Here is a 25,146-nt window from a genome sequence, read left to right as displayed (position 1 = left end):
TACTTACCAAATATCAAAAAATAAATTAAAAGAATATTTATTTAAAAATAATTTACTTCGTGCCAAATACACCCTTACATGGAAATCTATTACTTATATAAAAAAAAAAAAAAAAGACGAAGGGTCAAATTAAATATGCTAAGAATTAACAAGTTCAACTATTCCTTTGATGTTTTTTGTAAAAATAATATATATTCCTTCGATCGAGTTTGCATCAATAATTGTAGGACATGTATACATTTTCGTATTACATGGACTTTAAAATACTATTTTCTTCATTTTATATTAATTGTCTATTTTTTCTTTACATCGCTCTAAGAAATCATAAATAAGAAGCACAATTTTACTAATCTATTTCTTAAGAACTTTTTTAAAAACTTTTTTATAAATTATAAGGATAAATTAAGAAAAAATAATTAATTTTTCATTAATTAACAAGTAATTTAGATTAACTATTTATAATAAGATAGACAACTAATATCAAACAGATCGCCTGTATACTAAAAAGAAAACTTATCCTCTTTACTTGATTCGTACAAAACAACTTTAAGCATTGTCCCGTCGTCCAAAATTCGACTAGATTTTAAGGGCTTAAAAGCAAGAACAAATAGCGAACATTTTATTAAAGATGGCCTTAGATTCTATGCTAATCTAAACCAATTACATTATATTAGTAAGGAATAATATAAATAAGCACTTTGATGTCTAATCACTCTCTCTCCTTAGGCACTTGCTAAAAAAACATACTCTTAATATAAATTAAATCAAATCAATAATCTCACACTAGATATATGTATATGTGTGTATCGAATTTAGTTATCTCAAATAGTAAACCCAAACCAAATTGGTGGCAAGCAGAAGCATAGGAGAACCATACCAACATATTCAACAACTTTTACCTTAATGACATATATATGGACAGTGGGCTTAAATTGCAAGCCCAAATCTGGCGTTAAAAACTAAAGGGGAAGTCTAGCAAATAAGTAGAAAAAAATCATATCCTACAACTATTCTTTTTAAGAAAAATTAGCAATCAAGTCATAATACCTAACATAATTAGTCAAATAACAACACTTTAAAATATTTATTTAAAATGTCAGAATGGCAATATTTTAGAAAATAATTTGTATTCAGATTTTCATATTTAAGTTTTCTTTTATTTATCAAAACAGTCTTATATTGGACCAAATTCTAAACCAATAACCGTTTAAAAAGAAAAAAACAATTACACCACTACCCATTACCCTTATTTCCCCACCTTTCACGTTTTCTTTCCCCCACCTTTCACGTTTACCAGCTTCTCTTTCTTCAAGGTTCTCACAAATTGTTCAACAAAATCTCTATTTTAATTCAAGAAATTTCTCGATTGTTAAACGAAATCTCTATATTAATTCAAGAATTTCTCAATTGGCAAAGGTAATTTCCATTAGTTACTGAGATTTATTTTGATTTTCTTTTTAAAATCACCAATTATGGTGTATATTTCGAATTGTATATATTACGGATATTCAGTCAATTTTTTTTATTTTTATGAGATTTTGTTTAGATATCATCAAATATTTATGTTATAAATGACAAAATTATAGTATATTCATGTGTATATTATACAAGTCTTAATCATGATTGTATTAGTAAGACATTTTTTGTATTTTAATCATAACTGTATTAGTAAGACATTTTTTGTATTTTATTTTTTGTAAGACACTTTTTGTATTCATGTGTATACTCTCTGCAGTTTTAATCATAACTGTATTAGGAAGACATATTTTTGTATTTTATTTTGTTAAAGCAATATAAGTTTGATGAAAACATAGTTTATAAAATTGTGATAAATACATTATAAGAAGGGAAATACAAACTTATTTGGTATTCATTTGGTTGGAATACAAAATGATATTGAAATGCATCCTTATTTTTGGAATACAAACTAATATTGAAATACATCCTGATTTTTGGAATATAAGTTGATCCAGAGAAATAGTAACTACAATTTTAAAGTGAAATAATAATAATATAACAAGACTGGATATTGAAATATAAATACAATTTAGTTTGAATACAACTTATTCTATGTTTTATGTTTTCACCAAAAATGTATTTTCAATATCATTTTATTTTACTACTAATTTGTATTTTTTTTTTCTTAAACTAGAATGCCAAAAGAGTTGTATTCATTATAATTCTATACCAACATTTTTTTGTATTTTAAGTTATACATATCTTTAGGAATATAGATTGTATTCCATTTTTTTATATCATTTAAATTTGTGACTCATAATTTTTCAATTACAATTTAAAGTAATTACACGTTAAATACATAAAAATAAATTAAATAAATTCATAACATGAATATGAATACATTTCGGTTGAACACATATTCAAAGAATTCCAAACAAGTAAATATATAAAACAGAGGGCATTAGAAATTGGGAAACAATTCCACTCTAATAAGATATAAAATTCAAGCATCATTAACTGAACAATACGCGATTCATTCCTACACGAACGCCTATTGTGCCTCTTAAACCCACAAGTACTGCAAGAATTCTTGCTCTTCTTCCCATATAGCTCGTTGTACGCCTTGTCACGATACTTATGGGATGGCCTTCCAGGTAGCTTTTTGTGCTTTGGAGGCCGCACTATGTCGTCCTTAATATACCCAGGTACATTCCACTCGTTTTGATCAGGTAAGGGAGTAATTGGAATGTTGTATGTATCCAACAAGTAATTACACGTTAAATACACAAAAATAAAATAAACTAATTACATAAATGTAATGTGCGCTCAAACATCACTTGCTTCAAAAAGAAAAAATATAGAAACGCACTCAATACATACTGATCTGTATTTACATACAAAGGTTTCACCTTTTAGCTCAACTACAACAAATTGAATCCAATATTTAATTGTATCCAGAACTTACTACAAGGCAACAAATATTGGTATACAATTCTTAATTACTTTATGATTTTAATCCCTAGTTGTACTATGTTCAGTATATCACAGAATTTTTATGACTATATCCCTATATTGTTACTATTTACATGAACTTAATGGGATACAAAATATTGTCTGCATTTAAAAAAAAAAAAGCAGCTTCCAAACTATAAAAACAAACAATTTCATTCGTTTTACATCATAATTTGGATACAAAACATCCAAAAAAATGGAATATGAAAATCCCATATTGTTACTGTTTACATTAACAAAATGGGATACAAAAATATTGTATGCATTCAAATAAAAAGAAAACAGCTACGAGACTAAAAAAAATCAAGCACTTTCAATCGTTCTACATCATAGTTTGGATACAAAACATAAAAAAAAAAAAAAAGCTAAAAATATCAAACCATACAAAGATTTCACTGATTTAATCAGAAAAAATCAATCCACTATTATAGTCGAGATATACGAATATATCATCCAAACAATACAATAATCGACAAAAACAAAAATACCTGATGTCGAAATTTCTTGAATTCAATGGAACTGACGACATTATAGTCGTGAATTTTGAAAACCTCCGTTTCAAGAATATGCCGAATTCAACTCGAAGAAGCTTTGAAAATTATCAATTGAATGATTTGGAAGACAAAACTATTTTTTGCAAAAAAATTTTTTGGAATTCTTAAGAACAAGGCAAAAAAACTCTCGAAAGAAAAAATGGCAACATATGCTCTTTCAAAACGTAACTGATTTATATTTAAAATCTTTTTTTCCTTTTTGAAATTTTCTGTTCCATGATTTTCTCTATTCTGTTATTAATTATTTGTATTCTTTCAAATTAATTAAAATAAAATAAATACATAACTCATTCCTTAACAAACTAAAATATTGTCATTTTAAATAAATAGTGAAACTATTGCTAAGGAGTCCACTAAAAGCTAAAATATTGCTGTTTTGAAAATTTTCCCTTTTTTTTTATAGGAAAATTTATATAAATCAACTAGTTTAAGAGCTTATTACTTAGATACACTTTAATTTATAATATTATGTATCTTATCAAATTTTGATGCGTCCATGGATGGGCATGGTACGATATATACCGAATACCATACTGAAATCGAATTTATTTTACCGCGGTATGAATATCATGATATTTGGTTTGACTTTAAATTTTTTTGGTATTCGATACAATATTTGGTATTTATAAAATAAATTTTAAAATATTGTATACCATACATAGATTTTATAATTTTATATATCTATATATATATATATATATATATAGAGAGAGAGAGAGAGAGAGAGAGAGACTCTAACATGTAGACTCTAATATGTCAACTGTCAAGTTTGAGTTTACACGTTAGTGAATGATTTTTGTGGTGTAAAATTATATAAGGCTATGCATAATTTTAGATAATGTTATATAAACTTTGCATCTATGACTACTCGATTGTTATTGAAATGTTTTTTTTATGAAATTATTTAACAAAAGTAGTTGTTGATCTAATATGATTGAGACTCATGCTTTTGAATTTCTCATATTCATGTTGATCATTGTATTGGTCTTGCAAGAATACTTGCTAAAGGACAAAGAGAATGGTTCTAACTTATTTACTAGATGAATTATATAGAGAGTTATAAAAATAAATGTAAGTCGAAGTCAAATAAATTATGGTTACTGCATACTATACTGTAAAATATCGAAACCGAAATTAAATATATCGAACCATACCGAGCTAATTTGGTATAGTAATGGTATAGTACTTTAGATAATGAATACCGAAGTTACAATATCAAAATTGTTAAATACCGTACCATGTCCACCCCTACGTCCAGATATGTTCAGATAATTGTATTCAGGATACATAGAGTCAAATTTGTTCTAGAAACATTTTATTCAAATGGATTAGCATGTATATCAGATACATAATCAATCTCACTCGCCTCCCTCACCTTTCTCCCATGTCACTCACTACCCTCATATATATCTGATTCTCAAATACATACAAATCACAATAGGTACATACATATACATATATCTAGCGTGTATCTAGTGTCGTCTATCAGATCCTTCCGATGCTGTCAAATATTGATTTGAAACAGATAAAACATGAGTCCATCTACCAGACTAGTTTCTTCATTTATGCTAATAACTTGGTCAAATTTGGTTACCAGAGTACAGTCACTTCTCACTAGTACTGAAAGTGACCATGTAGTCATAACTACTACACATGTAGCACCTTAGCTTATAAGTTATAATACAATATTTTATTTCTAACAATAAAAAACCATGTTCTCTCAATATTTAATTTGGATAGATATTATTTTTATTTTAGAAATACAAAAAGTACACAATATAATTAAAAAGTTAAAAAATTAAAGTAGTTGTATTTATGTAATTTTATGAAAATAGTTATAACTTATAAAATTTTATTATTAGTTTTTTTGTAAAAAGTTTAAAAATAATTAAAATATTATGTAATTTTAAGCAGATTTTTTGAGTTCCATGATAATTAGATTTTTGAAGTAACATTAGAGTAAGATGATTAGAATATTAGAGCTCTTTTCATTGGAAAATAAAAATATATTTATGATTTGTGTTCTTGCAAAACCATTAAGGGTTTGCTAATTGTTTATTAGTTATATTATATCATCTTTTTGCCCTACCTTATAAGGACAAACCAACTAGGGATTCTTGGAAAATTGAAGTCTTATGTTAGAGAAAAAAATGAAGGTAAATGATGTGGTCCATATTGATCTTAATTTCAATATCCATGAAGATTATGTAATTAATGACTAAGTTAATTTGAATATGTTGACATATAATTCTGTAAAATAAAGGTTGTGAACTTTATTAATTAACCTTTGATTAATTCTTTTGCTTATTATGTTAATGATTGAGGGTAAGAGATAAATTCAAGTCTCATTACAATAAGATGGTACATAAGATATTGGGTTAGAGTTAGGTCAAAGTCATAACTATCCACCTCTAACGGGTTCTACTAGTCGAATAAAAAATGCATTACTTTTGAATTACCTAAAGAAGGTACTATTTGTTCCAAAATAATTGAAGGACTATTTTGAATGTAGTCTAAACATAAAGGTCTATTTTGATCATTTTCTCAAATAAAGGTGTCAAAGTTCACAAGGCTTATTATGCCTATTGTTTACATTTTCTCTTTCCTTTTTGCTGCAATTTTCACATTGGAGAGAGAAGCTTCGCATGAATGGAGACGAATTTCAGAAACAGGAGATGATTTAGATATTGAAACCCTAGTTACTTCATCAATGTTCCAATCATTATTTTCTGCTTGATTTTGATTGTTGTCGCGCAGAAACTGCGATTCTGTTGGTCAATTTCATAGCAATTGGATTTTTACCTCGATTCGATCTGAGGACTTTTGATATTTTTTGCTAATCGAAGCGGTGAGGAATATTTAGATAGGTGATTGTAGAGGATGATTTTGTTTGAAAAAATGCCGTCGCGCGCGGATGTAGATCGGCAGATCGAGCAATTGATGGAGTGCAAGCCGTTATCGTCGGCGGAGGTGAAGACGTTGTGTGAACAAGCAAGGGAGATACTAGTGGATGAACGGAATGTGCAACCGGTGAAATGTCCGGTGACGGTGTGCGGTGATATCCACGGACAGTTTTACGATCTGATTGAGCTTTTTCGAATCGGCGGCAACGCTCCTGATACTAATTATCTCTTCATGGGAGATTATGTTGGTGAGTTTTGGTGATTAGGTTTCATTTTTTTTATAGGAATTTGCATATGATTTGTTGTAGTGACATAGGTGAAATGTGAGTGGACATAAATAGGATGTAGAAATAAGAGTGTTTCTGCTAATGTAAGCAGCACTTGAAGGATAGTATAGGTTGTGCTTTTGTGTATCAAGTAGATTGTGAAGTGTGAGGATGCTGCAAAGTAGCAGCTTTATGGTGGTTATTTTGTGGTTTGGCGAGATTCGGGATTGTATTTCTCAAAATATTCATGATAAAGATGATATGTGGTTGGGCTGTTCATTTATTGGTAGTGTTACTATAATGTGTCGGACAGATGAAGCTTTATTTTGATCTATTTGTCGTTTATACTCGTGAATGATGACGCGTGGTTGTGATGTGGATCTCTAATGTGCTTGGTGGTTCGAATATGACAAAGTAACGTCATGGCATTGATATAACTTTGGAGGCAAATGTGGGTGATGTTTCTCTTCATTTGGTATATTTCTTTCGGTGCCAAACACTACTCATTTTCATTTGTTTTCTGTATATAGTTTACCGAAAAAGGCAGTGTTCTCTCAACTTACATCTGATAAGCATGGATTCCATAAAATGACTTTCTTTTGTTTTGACTGTTTTGATGGTAGTTAGAGGCTTCCTTTTTAGTTTTTTTTCCCGAATATTTTTGCATCTAAGGTAGATTTCATCATATACATCTCCACTCCATAACTTGCGATGACTGTACATTTTATTCACTTTTTACTGTTTCTTTTGATGGTTCCCTATCTTACCTCTTCATGCTTACTTATTTGTATCTTGACTAGTACCTTGGTTTCCTTGTTGGTCAAGTACATTAACATTCATTGTTTATCATTAATAATTGCCTAATTAATGCAGACCATGGATACTATTCTGTCGAGACTGTCTCACTATTGGTTGCTCTGAAGGTCCGTTATAGAGATAGAATCACAATTCTTAGGGGAAACCACGAAAGCCGACAGATCACTCAAGTGTGAGTCACTTACATTTTGTTCATATTGAAGTGCGTAAGTGAGGTTGTCTGAAAAGATAATTGGTCTTTCTTAACAGCTGATATTCAGATGTTCCTTCTTTTCCATTGCTTAAACGATCTGGTTTATATATGACATTGGGGGCTTTTACGTTTATGCAATGCTACTTTATCCAAAAAAAAAAAAGATGTTTCTGCATTGTTCTTATTTTTTCCATTTAATCTACTGAACTGTTATTTTTCCAATTACAAGAATTTAGAACTTAATATGAAATGCTGCCTAAGTATGTAAGTAGTTTTTCCATTTGGTGCACTCTTTATACTTGGTAATGGTCTACTTTATGCTGTTTGGTGCATGATACTTTTATATGTGTTCCTGTCACAGTGTCACTTGAGTTTTACTTGTATGGGATGTTCCTAGATGCCACTTTCTTTATGTGAGAAATATTGGAGAAGAATATTATTGAATTGTTGTTTTAATTATTACATAGAGAACCCTATTTATAGACACTACAATACAATTCCTTACCAAATAGGAGACTATAAACTATTCATATTCTGTGTAGGATTGTGTGTACCTATTCTATTCTAACACTCCCTCTCAAGCTGGTGCATACAAATTATATGTACCTAGCTTGTTACAAATGTAATTAATAGGAGGACCGGTGAGGGACTTGGTGAAGATATCTGCAAGTTGATTATTTGACTTCACAAATTTAGTAACAAGATCTCCTGAGAGTATCTTTTCTCTGACAAAGTGACAATCAATCTCAATGTGCTCAGTCCTCTCATGAAACACTGGATTTGATGCGATATGAAGGGTTGCTTGATTATCACACACAAGTTCCATATGACCGGTTTCTCCAAACTTCGGTTCTCCAAGCAACTGTTTGATCCAAACTAGCTCACAAGTTGCTACAGCCATTGCTTGACATTCTGCTTCTGCACTAGATCGAGCAACCACACTTTGTTTCTTACTCTTCCATGACACCAAATTACCTTCTACTAAAACACAATATCCGGATGTGGAATGTCTATCACAGGGTGATCCTGCCCAATCAGCGTCTGTATATCCGGTGATATGCTCATGGCCTTGATCCTCGAAGAGTAGTCCTTTACCAGGAGCTGACTTTATATATTGCAGAATACGAACAACTGCATCCCAATGACTATCACAAGGAGAAGTCATAAACTGACTTACGACACTCACAAGAAAAGAGATGTCCGGTCTAGTCACCGTGAGATAATTCAACTTTCCAACCAACTGTCTATACCTCTCAGGATTACTGAGTTGCTCCCCTTGTCCTGGGAGGAGTTTAACATTCGGATCCATAGGAGTGTCAATAGGTTTACATCCTATCATTCCTATCTCCTCTAGAATGTCTAAAGCATACTTGCGTTAAGAAATAATAATACCTGATCTAGACCGAGCAACCTCAATACCTAGGAAATACTTCAGTCTACCGAGGTCTTTAGTATGGAGATGCTGACAGAGATACTGCTTCAAATTAGCGATACCAACTTGATCATTGCTGGTGATAACGATATATCAACGTAAACAACCAAATAAATACACAGATTTGGTGCTGAATGTCAATAGAACACAGAGTGATCAGCTCTACTACGAGTCATGCCAAACTCTTGAATTATTGTACTTAACTTTCCAAACCAAGCTCGAGGAGACTGTTTCAGACCATTGAGTGACCGACGCAATCGACATACGAGGCTTCTAGACTCCCTTGAGCAACAAAACTAGGTGGTTGCTTCATATAGACTTCTTCCTCAAGATCACCATGCAGAAAAGCATTTTTAATGTCCAGCTGATGAAGAGGCCTATGACGAACGGCAACCATAGATAGAAAAAGACGGACTGATGCTATTTTGGCCATAGGAGCGAAAGTGTCACTATAATGTAACCCAAATATCTGAGTATACCCTTTGGCAACAAGGTGAGCCTTAAGCGATCGACTTGACCATCTGGACCAATTTTGACCGCATAAATCCAACGACAACCATTAGTAGACTTACCTGAAGGAAGGGAGACAAGCTCCCAAGTACCACTCGAATGTAAAGCAGTCATCTCATCAATCATAGCCTACCTCCATCCAGAATGAGAAAGTGCTTCTCATGTAGTCTTAGACCATCTCCAACCCCACTCTATTTTACTCTCCATTCTCTATATTTGGAGAGTAAAATAGAGAAAGGGCTCTCCAACCACCCTCTAAATTACTCTCTATTCTCCATTTATAGAGAGGTGAATAGTAGTTCTCCAAATTTGGAGAACTACTATTCACCTCTCTATTTCACTTTTTCATTATTTTATTATTATTTTCTATTATTTTATAGTTAACATATTATTTTTCATATAATTCCATTAATTAAATATCTAATATTCATAATTCTTTTTTAAATGTAATATAATATTTTTTAAAAACATTATTTAATATATACTATTTTAATTTCAAATTAATAGTATTTTAATTTTTTTTTCTAATTTTCGTGAATAATAAAATTTTATTTTATTATTAATTTTCATTATAAAGAATACGCAAATTTAAAATGGCAAGATGAAAAAATTTAATTTAAAAATACAATACATGATATGATAATTTAAATACAAGATAACAATACAATACATAACATAATAATTTAAATACAAGATAACAATACAATACATAACATAATATTATACATATAGAACGTAAGTTTTGCTTTTTACCATGGGATGGATTTCACTTTATTTTTAACCATTGGATGAGATTTTCATCCTTATCTCAAATTTTTTTTTAGATAAGTAAAAATTATCTATAAATATTAATTGGATAGTGTAATCTTCATTTTCACCATGGGATGGATTTCACTATATTTTTAACCATAGGATGAGATTTTCATCCTTATCTCAAAAAATTACTTCTAGATAAAATAAAATTGCATGTAGATAAATAGGATAGAATGTAATTTTGATTTTTACTATTGGATGAATTTCACCATATTTTTAACCGTAGGATGAGATTCTCATAGTTATCTCAAAGTTATTTTAGATAAAAAAAATTATATGTAGATATTAATCGAGTAAAATTTATCCGCACATAATGTATACAACAATCTAATACATGCATCTCATGTGTTTGAATTAATAATTCATTTTACGCAATTTTAATTAATTAACTCGTGTTTTACTTTATTACGTAACAATAAAAATTGTATTCGTTTAATGTATACACCGTGTGGATAAGATTTTACCGTATTAAGATAGAATGTAATCTTCATATTCACCATTAGATGGATTTCATCTTATTATAAACGGTTGGATGAGATTCTCATCAGTACATTTAATATTTTTTAGATAAAACATTACATATTATATAATGAATACCATTTACCACTTGAAGTCTGCACATTCATTTCATTTCAAAACATATTAAAGTAATTTGGTTTGTCCTTTGAAAATGAATTTCAATCTTGGAGATTGTTCTAATAATAATGATGAAGATTTTTCTTCTTCGTCATCATCTTCGTTAGATTTGGATTTTTTTCCTAGTACAGAACACCATGATAATTTAATAAATCAACTACGTATGAACAACTACATGTTCCAACAAGTTCTACAAAACCATACTAATGAAGTTTTCATAGGTGGCTCCATTCCAGGTCATGTGGTAATCAATCGTGATCGTGAGGCGGCAGATGATAATTTATTTCGTGATTATTTTTCAGCCACACCACGCTTTAATGATGCAATATTTCGCCGTCGTTATAGAATGTCCCGCAATTTGTTTCTTCGTATCGTTGATGCAATTAAAGATCACGACACGTACTTTGAACAACGCATTGATGCACTAGGTAGATTTGGATTATCTACTTTGCAAAAAATTACTGCTGTGTTTAGAATGTTGGCATATGGTTTGCCAGCGGATGCCACTGACGAATACGTGAAAATTGGAGAGTCAACTACGATTGAAAGTATGAAGAGATTTTGTCGAGCTATTGTAGAGGTTTTTGGTGAGCGATATTTGAGATCACCAACACCTAACGATGTTGCGAGGCTTCTACACATTGGTGAGCAACGTGGTTTCCCAGGAATGTTAGGTAGTCTAGATTGCATGCACTGGAAATGGAAAAATTGTCCAACGGCATGGGCTGGGCAATACGCAGGTCGTAGTGGATCACCAACAATTATTCTTGAAGCTGTTGCTGATTATGACCTTTGGATATGGCATGCTTATTTTGGTTTGCCTGGCACCAATAACGATATTAATGTTTTAGAGTCATCACATTTATTTTCCAATCTTGCTAGCGGTATTGCGCCTCCCGCCCATTATGTTATTCAAGGAAAAGAATACGATATGGGTTATTATTTAGCTGATGGTATATATCCTAAATGGTCTACAATTGTTCAAACTATTCGTGATCCTCATTCCCAACAAAAGAAATATTTCGCGATGAAACAAGAATCGTGCCGAAAAGATGTTGAACGTGCATTCGGAGTTTTGCAATCACGTTTTGCAATTATTGCAGGACCGTCACGTTTTTGGAGAAAGGAAGTGCTACATGATATAATGACTACATGTATTATACTGCACAACATGATAATTGAGGATGAACGTGATCTTAATGCACCAATTCAAGATGCCATAGAGGCTCCAACTCCAACTATTGAAATGGTGGTAGATGAAAATCTCCGGTTTGAACAATTTTTAGCTAGACATAAAAAAATTAAGGACAAAAATGCTCATTTTGAACTCCGTAATGCATTAATAGAGCATTTATGGGAGCAACGTAATAATTTTGAAAATTGAGTGTTTATGTAATTGTATGTCACTTTTATTTGAATTTGTCCCCTAATTTATGTATTATATTATATTTTCTTGCAATTTATGTTATTTAAAAAGTTAGAATAAAAAATAATTTTATATCACGTTAAAAATTATATAAAGTAATTATTTGGGAAAAAAAAAGGATTTATAGTATGAAATAGTAAGAAAATAAGAATGAAATAGAAATAATAATATAATATTGAGGAGAGAGAAAAAGATTCCTTTTTAGAGAGTAAAATAGAGAATTGGGTTGGAGTTGGTTGTCTGAAAAAATAGAGAACTCTATATTTGGAGAGTAAAATAGAGGATTGGGTTGGAGATGCCCTTAGGGATGGAAATAGAGGAGAAAAATGATACAAAGGCATAATGGGGTGAAGATAAACGATGATAACTCAAGAAAGTATAATGTGGATTAGTATTTCGAGTAGATCGTATACCTTTTTGAAGTGGAATCGATTGGCTAGCAAGAGGCAAGGCCGCAGTGGGAGCAAGGTCCAACGCATGACATGAATCATTTGAGACTATTGCTGGACGTGGACGCCGATAATAAGTTAGGAGTGGTGGCGCTGCAACTGGAGATGGAGAAGTAACCGTAGGTCCTTTAAAAGTCGGTACAGGCAAGACCTGAGGTATGGGTAAAACCTCAGAGACATCAGGATGATCAGAAGATGCGTAGTAAGGTTGAGATTCAAAGAATGTTACATCGGCAGACCTAAGATATTGGCGGAGATCATGTGAATAGCAACGATACCCTTTTTGAACTTGAGAGTAACCAAGAAAGACACATTTAAGAGGACGAGGGATTAATTTATCTTTTCCTGGGGTTGAGTTATGAACAAAACATGTGCTCCCAAATACACGAGGAGGGATAGAATAGAGATGTGACTGAGGATACAGTATAGAATGTGGAACCTGATTCTGAATAGAAGATGAGGGCATTCTGTTAATTAAATAACAAGATGAAAGGACTGCATCTCCCCAAAAACGCAGCGGAACATGAGATTCAATGAGGAGAGTGCGAGCAGTCTCAATGTGATGCCTATTCTTTCTTTCTGCTACACCATTTTGTTGAGGAGTGTATGGACAAGATGTTTGGTGAATAATTCCTTGGTGAGACGTGAACTCTTGAAACTGGGATGATAAGTATTCTAAGGCATTATCACTACTAAAAGTATGAATAGAAACACCAAACTGATTTTGTATTTCAGCAAAGAAACTTTTGAATATAGAAAATAACTCAGAATGATTTTTCATTAAGAAAACCCAAGTACATCTCAAATAATCATCAATGAAGCTAACAAAATAACGAAATCCTAAGGTGGAACTAACTCTACTAGGACCCCAAATATCAGAATGAACTAATGAAAAAATAGACTCTGAACGACTCTCAGTACCACGTGAAAATGTGGCACGAGTGTGTTTCCCAAGTTGACACGACTCACAATCTAATTTGGATAAACTAGATAAACTAGGCACCATCTGTTGCAGTTTGGATAGACTCGGATGTCCCAAACGTTTGTGAATGAGGTCCGGAGTATTTGTAACGGAGCATGTTGTGAAGGAAGTTGAAGAGGTAAGATAGTAAAGGCCTTGTGATTCATGTCTTGTCCCAATCGTCTGTCCTGTACTGCGGTCCTGCATGAGAAAAAAATCATCAAAAAAGGTTATGCTACAATGTAGGGCACGTGTCAAATGACTAACAGATGCCAGATTAAAAGGAGAACCAGGGACGTAAAGAACAAAGTCTAGAGTGACAGAAGATAGATGTGTGGCTTTTCCAACCCCTTTTGGTTTTGTTTGTATCCCATTGGCCAAAGTAATAGCAGGAAGAGATTGTGAATAAACAATATCTGACAGAAGTGATTTGTTACCAGAAATATGATCAGAAGCGTCCGAGTCCATAAATCCATGAGTATTATATTGTGAAACACAAGCAAAAGAATTACCTGCAACAACAACATCATGTTGAACAACTGAAGCTACTTGTGGAGACCTTTGCTTACTTGCTCGATATCGAAGAAAATCATCATATTCTGATTGAGCATTATGGGATGGTCGATTAGGCGGAGCAACAAATGCTTCTTGTGGAGATGTCTGCTTACTTGCACGATGGTGAAGGAATTCATTATATTCCTTTAATGAATATAACTGGGTGGTGGACCATGCAAATTATGACATATGTCACGAGTGTGTCCAGACTTATGACAATAACTACACTTGGATCGAGGTTTTCGAAGACGACCTCCTCCTCGTCGATTCTCCATAGATGGATATGCTCGTTTTTCTATGGTTTGAGATGCGAGAGCAGGTGAGTCAATGGTCGGTGATGAAACTACTTTGTGGCTTGGAGGCGCGGCAAGACGAAGTAGACAAGAGAATAATTCATCAACGGTAGGAATTGTAGGACTAGCTAAAATTTGATCACACACTGAATCATGGTCAGTAGGAAGTCCAGCAAGTGTAAGAACTAGAAACAATGTTTGTCTGTGCTCTTGTTGTTTTTGCACGTCCGTGGTGACTGGCATCAATGTTTCAAATTCCTCCATGACTGCCTGTACTTGTCCCAAGTTGGTGGACATATCTGATTCTTGTTTCTTTAAGTTGGTCATACGAGATATCACATCATAGAATCGAGATATGTCATTACTGTATAAAGCACGAGCCTTTTCCCAAACTGAATAACATGTTTGGAATGGACGGAACAAGGGCATCAACTTGGAATCAATAGATCGCCATAGGAGACTACATAATTGTGCATCAACCTTCTCCCATTGTGCTTTGGCTTTTGCATCTTCCCCACTAGCCTTTGCCTTTTCATCTACAACACAAGCAATGTTCGTTAAGTGATCTTGGACACCTTGACCCTTGCACCACAACTCAACTGAGGAAGCCCAAGCTAAATAGTTGGAGCTTCCCATTAACGGTTCTGAAGTGATCATAGGGCTTGAACTTCCAATTCCTATATTCTTAGAGCCAAAAGTATCAATCCCGAAAGACATGTTGTGAAATTAGAATATGTAGCCAAAAAAAATAAAAAAAATAATAATAATAAAAAACTATAATGAGTAGCCAAACAATTGGATTTTTTTTTGTCGGAATCTGGAAAAGAAATAGGTTGGTGCCGGAAAAGTAGATCTGATCGCCAAATATTGGTCGGAATTAGGAAAAAATTATATGGTCAGCCTCGGAATGAAGAGTTGACCAAGATAGGAAAAAAAAATTGTCGAAAAACTAGCCGGAACAGGTCTCACGCGCCGGCGCGTGGATCTGACAACTCGCCAGAGAAATTCTTCCAGCGGCGCGTGTGGCACTGGTTTCCAGTAGGGATGACTGGGTTTGCTCGCCGGGAAGTTCCTCAGCTAGTGGTGGTGTTAATTTTTGAAAAACAGTGACGGAAAATATTAATTACCCGGACAACTACTAGGTTACCGGAAAAAAACTGCACAGTGCGATTTTTTTATTTTTTTTCTCTCACAATTGATCTGATACCATGTGAGAAATATTGGAGAAGAATATTATTGAATTGTTGTTTTAATTATTACATAGAGAACCCTATTTATAGACACTACAATACAATTCCTTACCAAATAGGAGACTATAAACTATTCCTATTCTGTGTAGGATTGTGTGTACCTATTCTATTCTAACACTTTAAAAATTTATCCAGTTTGGTGGATTTCTCCTATTTTGACTTTCTGCGGTGTTTAGTATCCTCTTTGCTTCTCCTTAGGTTTGGGAAGAGTAGCAATGTAAATTCTATGCTTATATGGCTCAAATATCCTTTCTTGAATTGTGTCTGCTCTTATTGCACTCAAGCAGCGTTGGACTGATGTTTCTCTTCAATGTACCCAGTACAACTCTTCTTTTCATTTCTCACCCTCTTTCCCAAAATAAAAGAAAATAAAAAATGAACATGGAGGTCAGGTATGAGAATTCAGGTTATCAACTCCTGGTTTTCAATAAGAAGTTGAAGAGAGCAAGAAGACAAACATGTTTCTTGAATTCTATGCAGCAAAAACATGTACTTAGGTAATGTCAATGAGAAGGGAGCAATACTTCTCGAGAATCAATGATGGCCTTCTCATCCCCGTGCTATTTGACAAGATATTCTTGTTTATTGCTTCGGTTTTCCAGCTCCCATTTGTTATACGGGGTGGGGGAGGAGGGGAAAATGTGTAAGGGGATTACAAGGTGGGGAATTTGAACCCTCACCAACAAGGTGAAAATTCATGTAGCCAACCAGTTGGACTACTAAAATTCCTAAGGATTAGGTTAATCAGGTTGATTAAACTTTGATAGAAATTGGTCTAGTTGAACTGCTGGGATAATCTGAGAACTATTATAATTCTTCCTGGCGAGTGAGATTACCAATACAAGCAAAATCATTTACAGGGTGTCTATGCGAAGGTCATGTATACTTGAAGTCAAGCTCCTAATATTGCCACTCCCCACCCCTAGTCTCTAAAGTCATGAATCTCTTTGAATGGACAAACTTAGCAATCAAATTCAACAGGAGGATATCATAACTGAGTAGTTGGACAATGATGCCATATGACAAGCTTGAATTTTAGAGTTGCTAAATCTTTTAGGAAGTGTCTCTTCTTACGCATGTGTTTTTAGTTATTTTTTAACCAAAGGGTTTGCATTGTTAACTTGAGTCACACTTGGGCATTACACACCCTCCATTTTTGCATTGAGATAATTCTTTAGGGCACAAGGTTCACTTAAGCAACTTTGCTCTTTACTTATCAATGAAGGTATCTCTACGCAATCCTTCTAGTTTTTTATTTGACAAGTATATTTTTGGGCAGTCTTGTGGGGATGAATCATCTATGCTACTGCTTCTCATGATCAGCTTCTGTACTTGTTTCTGAATACAATATGACTGCAGGTTCTAGTCATGTTTGCATTAATTGACAGATCCCTTTTGCTGTTAGGTATGGTTTTTATGATGAATGCTTGAGGAAGTACGGAAATGCTAATGTTTGGAAGTATTTCACCGATCTCTTTGATTATCTACCATTGACGGCACTCATAGAGAGTCAGGTTTGAGCTCTTACTGAACTGGCAATTTACTTGAACATTATTATTAGTGAGTTTTAACAAGCCTAATTTACTTAAAACTGTAGATATTCTGTTTGCATGGAGGACTCTCACCATCCCTTGATACACTCGATAACATCCGAGCACTGGACCGTATACAAGAGGTATAGAAATAGTTGTGTTTTAAACTTTACATGTTCATGATATGTTAAACTAGTCCGCGTTGTATTTTGTCACTGCCTGCTCTCCCTCCTCTTACTCTATCCGACACCATGTATCAAGTTAATTTCCTATTTACCTAACAAAATTGATCATTATGGCACAAGAGGACTACAGATGTGGTTACATCCTTTTTATTCAACAGAACTACAGATAACCAAACAAATCAAGGCTTGAACAGGAAGAAAATTATGTATTTTTTTTATAATGAGTTCGAAAGAGTCTCATTTTCTTTTCTAATGTGTTGTAGAATAGGTTTGACAATGTTTTGTATATGTTACATAGAGGCTTGTAGTGTAGTCTATTCACCAGTGAATGTGATCCACTTACTATAACACACTTTCCTATCTCTTAGTTGCCCTACACTTATTTGCTCTAGTCGCTTCTATTATTTCAGATGTTCCATGATTTTTATATCTTTATGGCAATGTTACTAATCCTGTACTGTTGTTTCTTTGTTGTGGTTGTTAGGTGCCACATGAAGGGCCGATGTGTGATCTCCTGTGGTCTGATCCAGATGATCGTTGTGGTTGGGGAATATCACCTCGGGAGTGTGGTTACACATTTGGACAGGATATAGCATCTCAGTTTAATCACACTAATGGTCTCTCACTGATTTCTAGAGCCCATCAGCTTGTCATGGAAGGTTTTAATTGGTGTCAGGTCTGTAGATATAAACCGAACACTTCCTTTCCTACCTCTAATGGAAAAATTCCACTTTTGTTCATTTCAGTGAAACTCCTTGTCTCGCAGGTATTAGTTTGTACTTTTAACATAATATTGGTTGCTTTTTTGCAGGATAAGAATGTTGTAACGGTATTTAGTGCTCCAAACTATTGTTATCGTTGTGGTAATATGGCTGCAATCCTAGAAATAAGTGAAAACATGGAGCAGAATTTCCTTCAGTTTGAACCTGCTCCTCGACAGATTGAGCCTGATACTACAAGGAAGACTCCTGACTACTACTTGTGATCCGAATACTTGAGCTGACTGTTTGTAGCCCATCAATATCGTATCTTGTAGATGTGTTTTTTTTAAAAAAAAGGTTATGTTATTTGAGGATTAGTATCATCATCATTCTTTTGTTAGAAATATAAAAAGTACGCAATATAANTGAACCTGCTCCACGACCTGGTACTACAAGGAAGACTCCCGACTACTTCTTGTGATCCGAATACTTGAGCTGACTGTTTGTAGCCCATCAATATCGTATCTTGTAGATGTGTTTTTTTTTAAAAATAGGTTATGTTATTTGAGGATTAGTATCATCATCATTCTTTTGTTAGAAATATAAAAAGTAAGCAATATAATTAAAAAGATTAAAAATTAAAGTAGTTGTATTTATGTAATTTTATGAAAATGGTTATAACTTATAAAATTTTATTATTAGTTTTTTTGTAAAAAGTTTAAAAATAATTAAAATATTATGTAATTTTAAGCAGATTTTTTGAGTTCCATGATAATTAGATTTTTGAAGTAACATTAGAGTAAGATGATTAGAATATTAGAGCTCTTTTCATTGGAAAACAAAAATATATTTATGATTTATGTTCTTGCAAAACCATTAAGGGTTTGCTAATTGTTTATTAGTTATTATTATATCATCTTTTAGCCCTACCTTATAAGGACAAACCAACTAGGGATTCTTGGAAAATTGAAGTGTTATGTTAGAGAAAAAAATGAAGGTAAATGATGTGGTCCATATTGATCTTGATTTCAATATCCATGAAGATTATGTAATTAATGACTAAGTTAATTTGAATATGTTGACATATAATTATGTAAAATAAAGGTTGTGAACTTTATTAATTAGCCTTTGATTAATTCTTTTGCTTATTATGTTAATGGTTGAGGGTAAGAGGATAGATTCAAGTCTCATTACATTAAGAGGGTACATAAGATATTGGGTTAGAGTTATGGTTCACTATAATGATAAAATACGTTAGGTCAAAGTCATAACTATCACCTCTAACGGGTTCTACTAGTCGAATAAAAAATGCACTATTTTTGGATTACCTAAAGAAGGTACTATTTGTTCCAAAATAATTGAAGGACTATTTTGAATGTAGTCTAAACATAAAGGTCTATTTTGTTCATTTTCTCAAATAAAGGTGTCAAAGTTCACAAGGCTTATTATGCCTATTGTTTACATTTTCTCTTTCCTTTTTGCTGCAATTTTCACATTGGAGAGAGAAGCTTCGCATGAATGGAGACGAATTTCAGAAACAGGAGATGATTTAGATATTGAAACCCTAGTTACTTCATCAATGTTCCAATCATTATTTTCTGCTTGATTTTGATTGTTGTCGCGCAGAAACTGCGATTCTGTTGGTCAATTTCATAGCAATTGGATTTTTACCTCGATTCGATCTGAGGACTTTTGATATTTTTTGCTAATCGAAGCGGTGAGGAATATTTAGATAGGTGATTGTAGAGGATGATTTTGTTTGAAAAAATGCCGTCGCGCGCGGATGTAGATCGGCAGATCGAGCAATTGATGGAGTGCAAGCCGTTATCGTCGGCGGAGGTGAAGACGTTGTGTGAACAAGCAAGGGAGATACTAGTGGATGAACGGAATGTGCAACCGGTGAAATGTCCGGTGACGGTGTGCGGTGATATCCACGGACAGTTTTACGATCTGATTGAGCTTTTTCGAATCGGCGGCAACGCTCCTGATACTAATTATCTCTTCATGGGAGATTATGTTGGTGAGTTTTGGTGATTAGGTTTCATTTTTTTTATAGGAATTTGCATATGATTTGTTGTAGTGACATAGGTGAAATGTGAGTGGACATAAATAGGATGTAGAAATAAGAGTGTTTCTGCTAATGTAAGCAGCACTTGAAGGATAGTATAGGTTGTGCTTTTGTGTATCAAGTAGATTGTGAAGTGTGAGGATGCTGCAAAGTAGCAGCTTTATGGTGGTTATTTTGTGGTTTGGCGAGATTCGGGATTGTATTTCTCAAAATATTCATGATAAAGATGATATGTGGTTGGGCTGTTCATTTATTGGTAGTGTTACTATAATGTGTCGGACAAATGAAGCTTTATTTTGATCTATTTGTTGTTTATACTTGTGAATGATGACGCGTGGTTGTGATGTGGATCTCTAATGTACTTGGTGGTTCGAATATGACAAAGTAACGTCATGGCATTGATATAATGTTTGGAGGCAAATGTGGGAGATGCTTCTCTTCATTTGGTGTATTTCTTTCGGTGCTAAACACGCTCATTTTCATTTGTTTTCTGTATATAGTTTACCGAAAAGGCAGTGTTCTCTCAACTTACATCTGATAAGCATGGGTTCCATAAAATGACTTAACTGTCTTTTGTTTTAAATGACTGTTTTGATGGAGGCTTCCTTTTTAGTTTTTTTTTCCTGAATATTTTTGCATCTAAGGTAGATTTCATCATATACATCTCCACTCCATAAATTGCGATGACAGTGTACATTTTATTTCATGCTTACTTATTTGTATGTTGACTAGTGCCTCGGTTTCCTTGTTGGTCAAGTACATAAGCATTCATTGTTTATCATTAATAATTGCCTAATTAATGCAGACCGTGGATACTATTCTGTCGAGACTGTCTCACTATTGGTTGCTCTGAAGGTCCGTTATAGAGATAGAATCACAATTCTTAGGGGAAACCACGAAAGCCGACAGATCACTCAAGTGTGAGTCGCTTACATTTTGTTCATATTGAAGTGCGTAAGTGAGGTTGTCTGAAAAGATAATTGGTCTTTCTTAACAGCTGATATTCAGATGTTCCTTCTTTTCCATTGCTTAAACGATCTGGTTTATGTATGATATTAGGGGCTTTACATTTATGCAATGCTACTTTATCCAAAAAAAAAGAGAGAAGATGTTTCTGCACTGTTCTTATATTTTCCATTTAATCTACTGAACTGTTATTTTTCCAATTACAAGAATTTAGAACTAAATATGAAATGCTGCCTAAGTATGTAAATAGTTTTCCCATTTGGTGCACTCTTTATATTTGGTAATGGTCTTCTTTATGCTGTTTGGTGCATGATACTTTTATATGTGTTTCTGTCACAGTGTCACATAGAGTTTTACTTGTATAGGATGTTCCTAGATGCCACTTTCTTTAAAAATTTATCCAGTTTGGTGGATTTCTTATTTTGACTTTCTGCTGTGTGAGCATCCTCTTTGCTTCTCCTTGGGTTTGGGAAGAGTAGCAATGTAAATTCTATGCTTATATGGCTCAAATATCCTTTCTTGAATTGTGTATGCTCTTATTGCACTCAAGCAACATGTATAATGGACTGATGCTTCTCTTCAATGTACCCAGTACAACTCTTCTTTACATTTCTCACCCTCTTTCCTGAAATAAAAGAAAATAAAAAAGGAACATGGAGGTCAGGTGTGAGAATTCAGGTTATCAACTCCTGGTTTTCAGTAAGAAGTTGAAGAGAGAAAGAAGACAAACGTGTTTCTTGAATTCTATGCAGCAAAAACATTACTTAGGTTGCGGGTTTTCCTTGTCATAAAAAAAAAAAAAAACATTACTTAGGTAATGTCAATGAGAAGGGAGCAATACTTTTGGAGAATCAATGATGGCCTTCTCATCCCCATGCTATTTGACAAGATATGTTTGTTCATTGCTTCGGTTTTCCAGCTCCCATTGTGGACCTTGATCACTGATCATGATTATGTGTAAGGGGATTACAAGGTGGGGAATTTGAACCCTCACCAACAAGGTGAAAATTCAGGCAACTGGACTACTAAAATTCCTAAGTATTAGGTTAATCAGGTTGATTAAGCTTTGATAGAAATTGGTCTAGTTGAACTGCTGGAATAATCTGAGAACTATTGTAATTCTTCCTGGAGATTGAGATACCAATACAAGCAAAATCGTTTACAGGGTCTATGCGAAGATCATGTATACCTGAAGTGAAGCTCCTAATATTGCAACTCCCCACCCCTAGTCTCTAAAGTCATGAAGCTCTTTGAATGGACAACATTAGCAATCAAATTCAACAGGAGGATATGGAGGATGTAACTGAGTAGTTGGACAATGATGCCATATTATAAGCTTGAACGTTAAAGTTGCTAAATCTTTTAGGAAGTGTATCTTCTTACGCATGTGTTTTTAGTTATCTTTCAACCAAAGGATTTGCATTGTTAACTTGAGTCACACTTGGGCATTACACACCCTCCATTTTTGCATTGAGATAATTCTTTAGAGCACAAGGTTCACTTAAGCAATTTTGTTCTTTAACCACTCGATAGATGTTTAACTTATGGTTACTTATCAATGAAGGTATCTCTACGCAATCCTTCTAGTTTTTTTATTTGGCAAGTATATTTTTGGGCAGTCTTGTGGGGATGAATCATCTATGCTACTGCTTCTCATGATCAGCTTCCCTACTTGTTTTATGCTGAATACAATATGACTGCAGGTTCTAGTCATGTTCACATTGATTGACAGATCCCTTTTCCTGTTAGGTATGGTTTTTATGATGAATGCTTGAGGAAGTATGGAAATGCTAATGTTTGGAAGTATTTCACTGATCTCTTTGATTATCTACCATTAACGGCACTCATAGAGAGTCAGGTTTGAGCTCTTACTGAACTGGCAATTTACTTGAACATTATTGTTAGCGGGTTTTAACTTGCCTAATTTACTTAAAACTGTAGATATTCTGTTTGCATGGAGGACTCTCACCATCCCTTGATACACTTGATAACATCCGAGCACTGGACCGTATACAAGAGGTATAGAAATAGTTGTGTGATTCAAACTTTACATGTTCATGATATGTTAAACTAGTTTGCGTTGTATTTTGTCACTGCCTGTTCTCCCTCCTCTTGCTCTATCCGACACCATGTATCAAGTTAATTTCCTATTTACCTAACAAAATTGATTATTATGGCACAAGAGGACTACAGATGTGGTTACATCCTTTTTATTCAACAGAACTACAGATAACCAAACAAATCAAGGCATGAACAGGAAGAAAATTATGTATTTTATTATAATGAGTTCGAAAGAGTCTTATTTTCTTTTCTAATGTGTTGTAGAATAGGTTTGACAATGTTTTGTATATGTTGCATAGAGGCTTGTAGTGTAGTCTATTCACCAGTGAATGCGATCGACTTACTATAACACTTTCCTATTTCTTAGTTGCCCTACACTTATTTGCTCTAGTCGCTTCTATTATTTCAGACGTTTCATGATTTTTATATCTTTATGGCAATGTTACTAATCCTGTACTATTGCTTCTTTGTTGTGGTTGTTAGGTGCCACATGAAGGGCCGATGTGTGATCTCCTGTGGTCTGATCCAGATGATCGCTGTGGTTGGGGAATATCACCTCGGGGGGCTGGTTACACATTTGGACAGGATATAGCATCTCAGTTTAATCACACTAATGGTCTCTCACTGATTTCTAGAGCCCATCAGCTTGTCATGGAAGGTTTTAATTGGTGTCAGGTCTGTAGATATAAACCGAACACTTCCTTTCCTACCTCTAATGGAAAAATTCCACTTTTGTTCATTTCAGTGAAACTCCTTGTCTCGCAGCTATTAGTTTGTACTTTTAACATAATATTCGTTGCTTTTTGGCAGGAAAAGAATGTTGTAACGGTATTTAGTGCTCCAAACTATTGTTATCGTTGTGGTAATATGGCTGCAATCCTAGAAATAAGTGAAAACATGGAGCATAATTTCCTTCAGTTTGACCCTGCTCCACGACAGATTGAGCCTGATACTACAAGGAAGACTCCCGACTACTTCTTGTGATCCGAATACTTGAGCTGACTGTTTGTAGCCCATCAATATCGTATCTTGTAGATGTGTTTTTTTTAAAAAAAAGGTTATGTTATTTGAGGATTAGTATCATCATCATTCTTTTGTTTGGAGTTTGCTCTGCTGCTGGCTTTTAACATATGCCCGTAGATTCGCCAGAGTTTTGACAAAAGCCCTTAGTGTCTTGTCGTGTATATTTTTTTCCAAAAAGAAGCAGCAATAACATTGGTACATTGTGATTTGTAATTTAAGTTTATCGTAGAAAGCAGGTTTCTTTCAGATACCAAGTTCTCTGCCAATTGCCATTGGAGCCTGAATCTGTGGATGGTTAATTAATTTAGTTTTTTGCTTTCCTTAAAAAACATTTTTTTACCATTTTCTTTTGGTAATTTTCCCAAGGAAACGAAGTATTAGTTTGAGGCAGGTGTTTGTAAAAACTTGTATCTTCCCTAGTCATTTTATGACATATCCGGTGTAATTCTACTAGCAGAGTTTGGTGGATAGTCTTACTTATTCTACACATCTAGAGGCTAAAGCGTAAACAAAAATTGTTACACAAGTCTCTACATATTTACAATTTGGTCTCTCTTCTAGAATTCTCTACAAGCCTAGAGAA

The 25,146-nt window shown here is 33.6% G+C and overlaps 2 protein-coding genes across 2 annotated transcripts; both read left to right on the top strand.

The window, feature by feature from the left end:
• The first annotated feature begins 6,114 nt into the window (after positions 1 to 6,114).
• Positions 6,115 to 18,869, top strand: LOC125867856 (serine/threonine-protein phosphatase PP2A-2 catalytic subunit-like). The gene is made up of 6 exons (XM_049548446.1): positions 6,115 to 6,675; positions 7,567 to 7,681; positions 17,433 to 17,541; positions 17,625 to 17,702; positions 18,229 to 18,420; positions 18,556 to 18,869. The coding sequence occupies exons 1-6, from the start codon at positions 6,405 to 6,407 to the stop codon at positions 18,727 to 18,729; spliced, it is 939 nt and encodes a 312-aa protein (XP_049404403.1). The 5' UTR covers positions 6,115 to 6,404; the 3' UTR covers positions 18,730 to 18,869.
• A 1,051-nt stretch (positions 18,870 to 19,920) lies between these two features.
• Positions 19,921 to 24,584, top strand: LOC125867857 (serine/threonine-protein phosphatase PP2A-2 catalytic subunit-like). The gene is made up of 6 exons (XM_049548447.1): positions 19,921 to 20,465; positions 21,319 to 21,433; positions 23,229 to 23,337; positions 23,421 to 23,498; positions 24,024 to 24,215; positions 24,351 to 24,584. The coding sequence occupies exons 1-6, from the start codon at positions 20,195 to 20,197 to the stop codon at positions 24,522 to 24,524; spliced, it is 939 nt and encodes a 312-aa protein (XP_049404404.1). The 5' UTR covers positions 19,921 to 20,194; the 3' UTR covers positions 24,525 to 24,584.
• Positions 24,585 to 25,146: the final 562 nt, after the last annotated feature.

Source organism: Solanum stenotomum, chromosome 6 (assembly GCF_019186545.1).
Source record: "Solanum stenotomum isolate F172 chromosome 6, ASM1918654v1, whole genome shotgun sequence".
Taxonomy (NCBI): Eukaryota; Viridiplantae; Streptophyta; class Magnoliopsida; order Solanales; family Solanaceae; genus Solanum; species Solanum stenotomum.
This window is presented reverse-complemented; position numbering and strand designations above follow the sequence as displayed.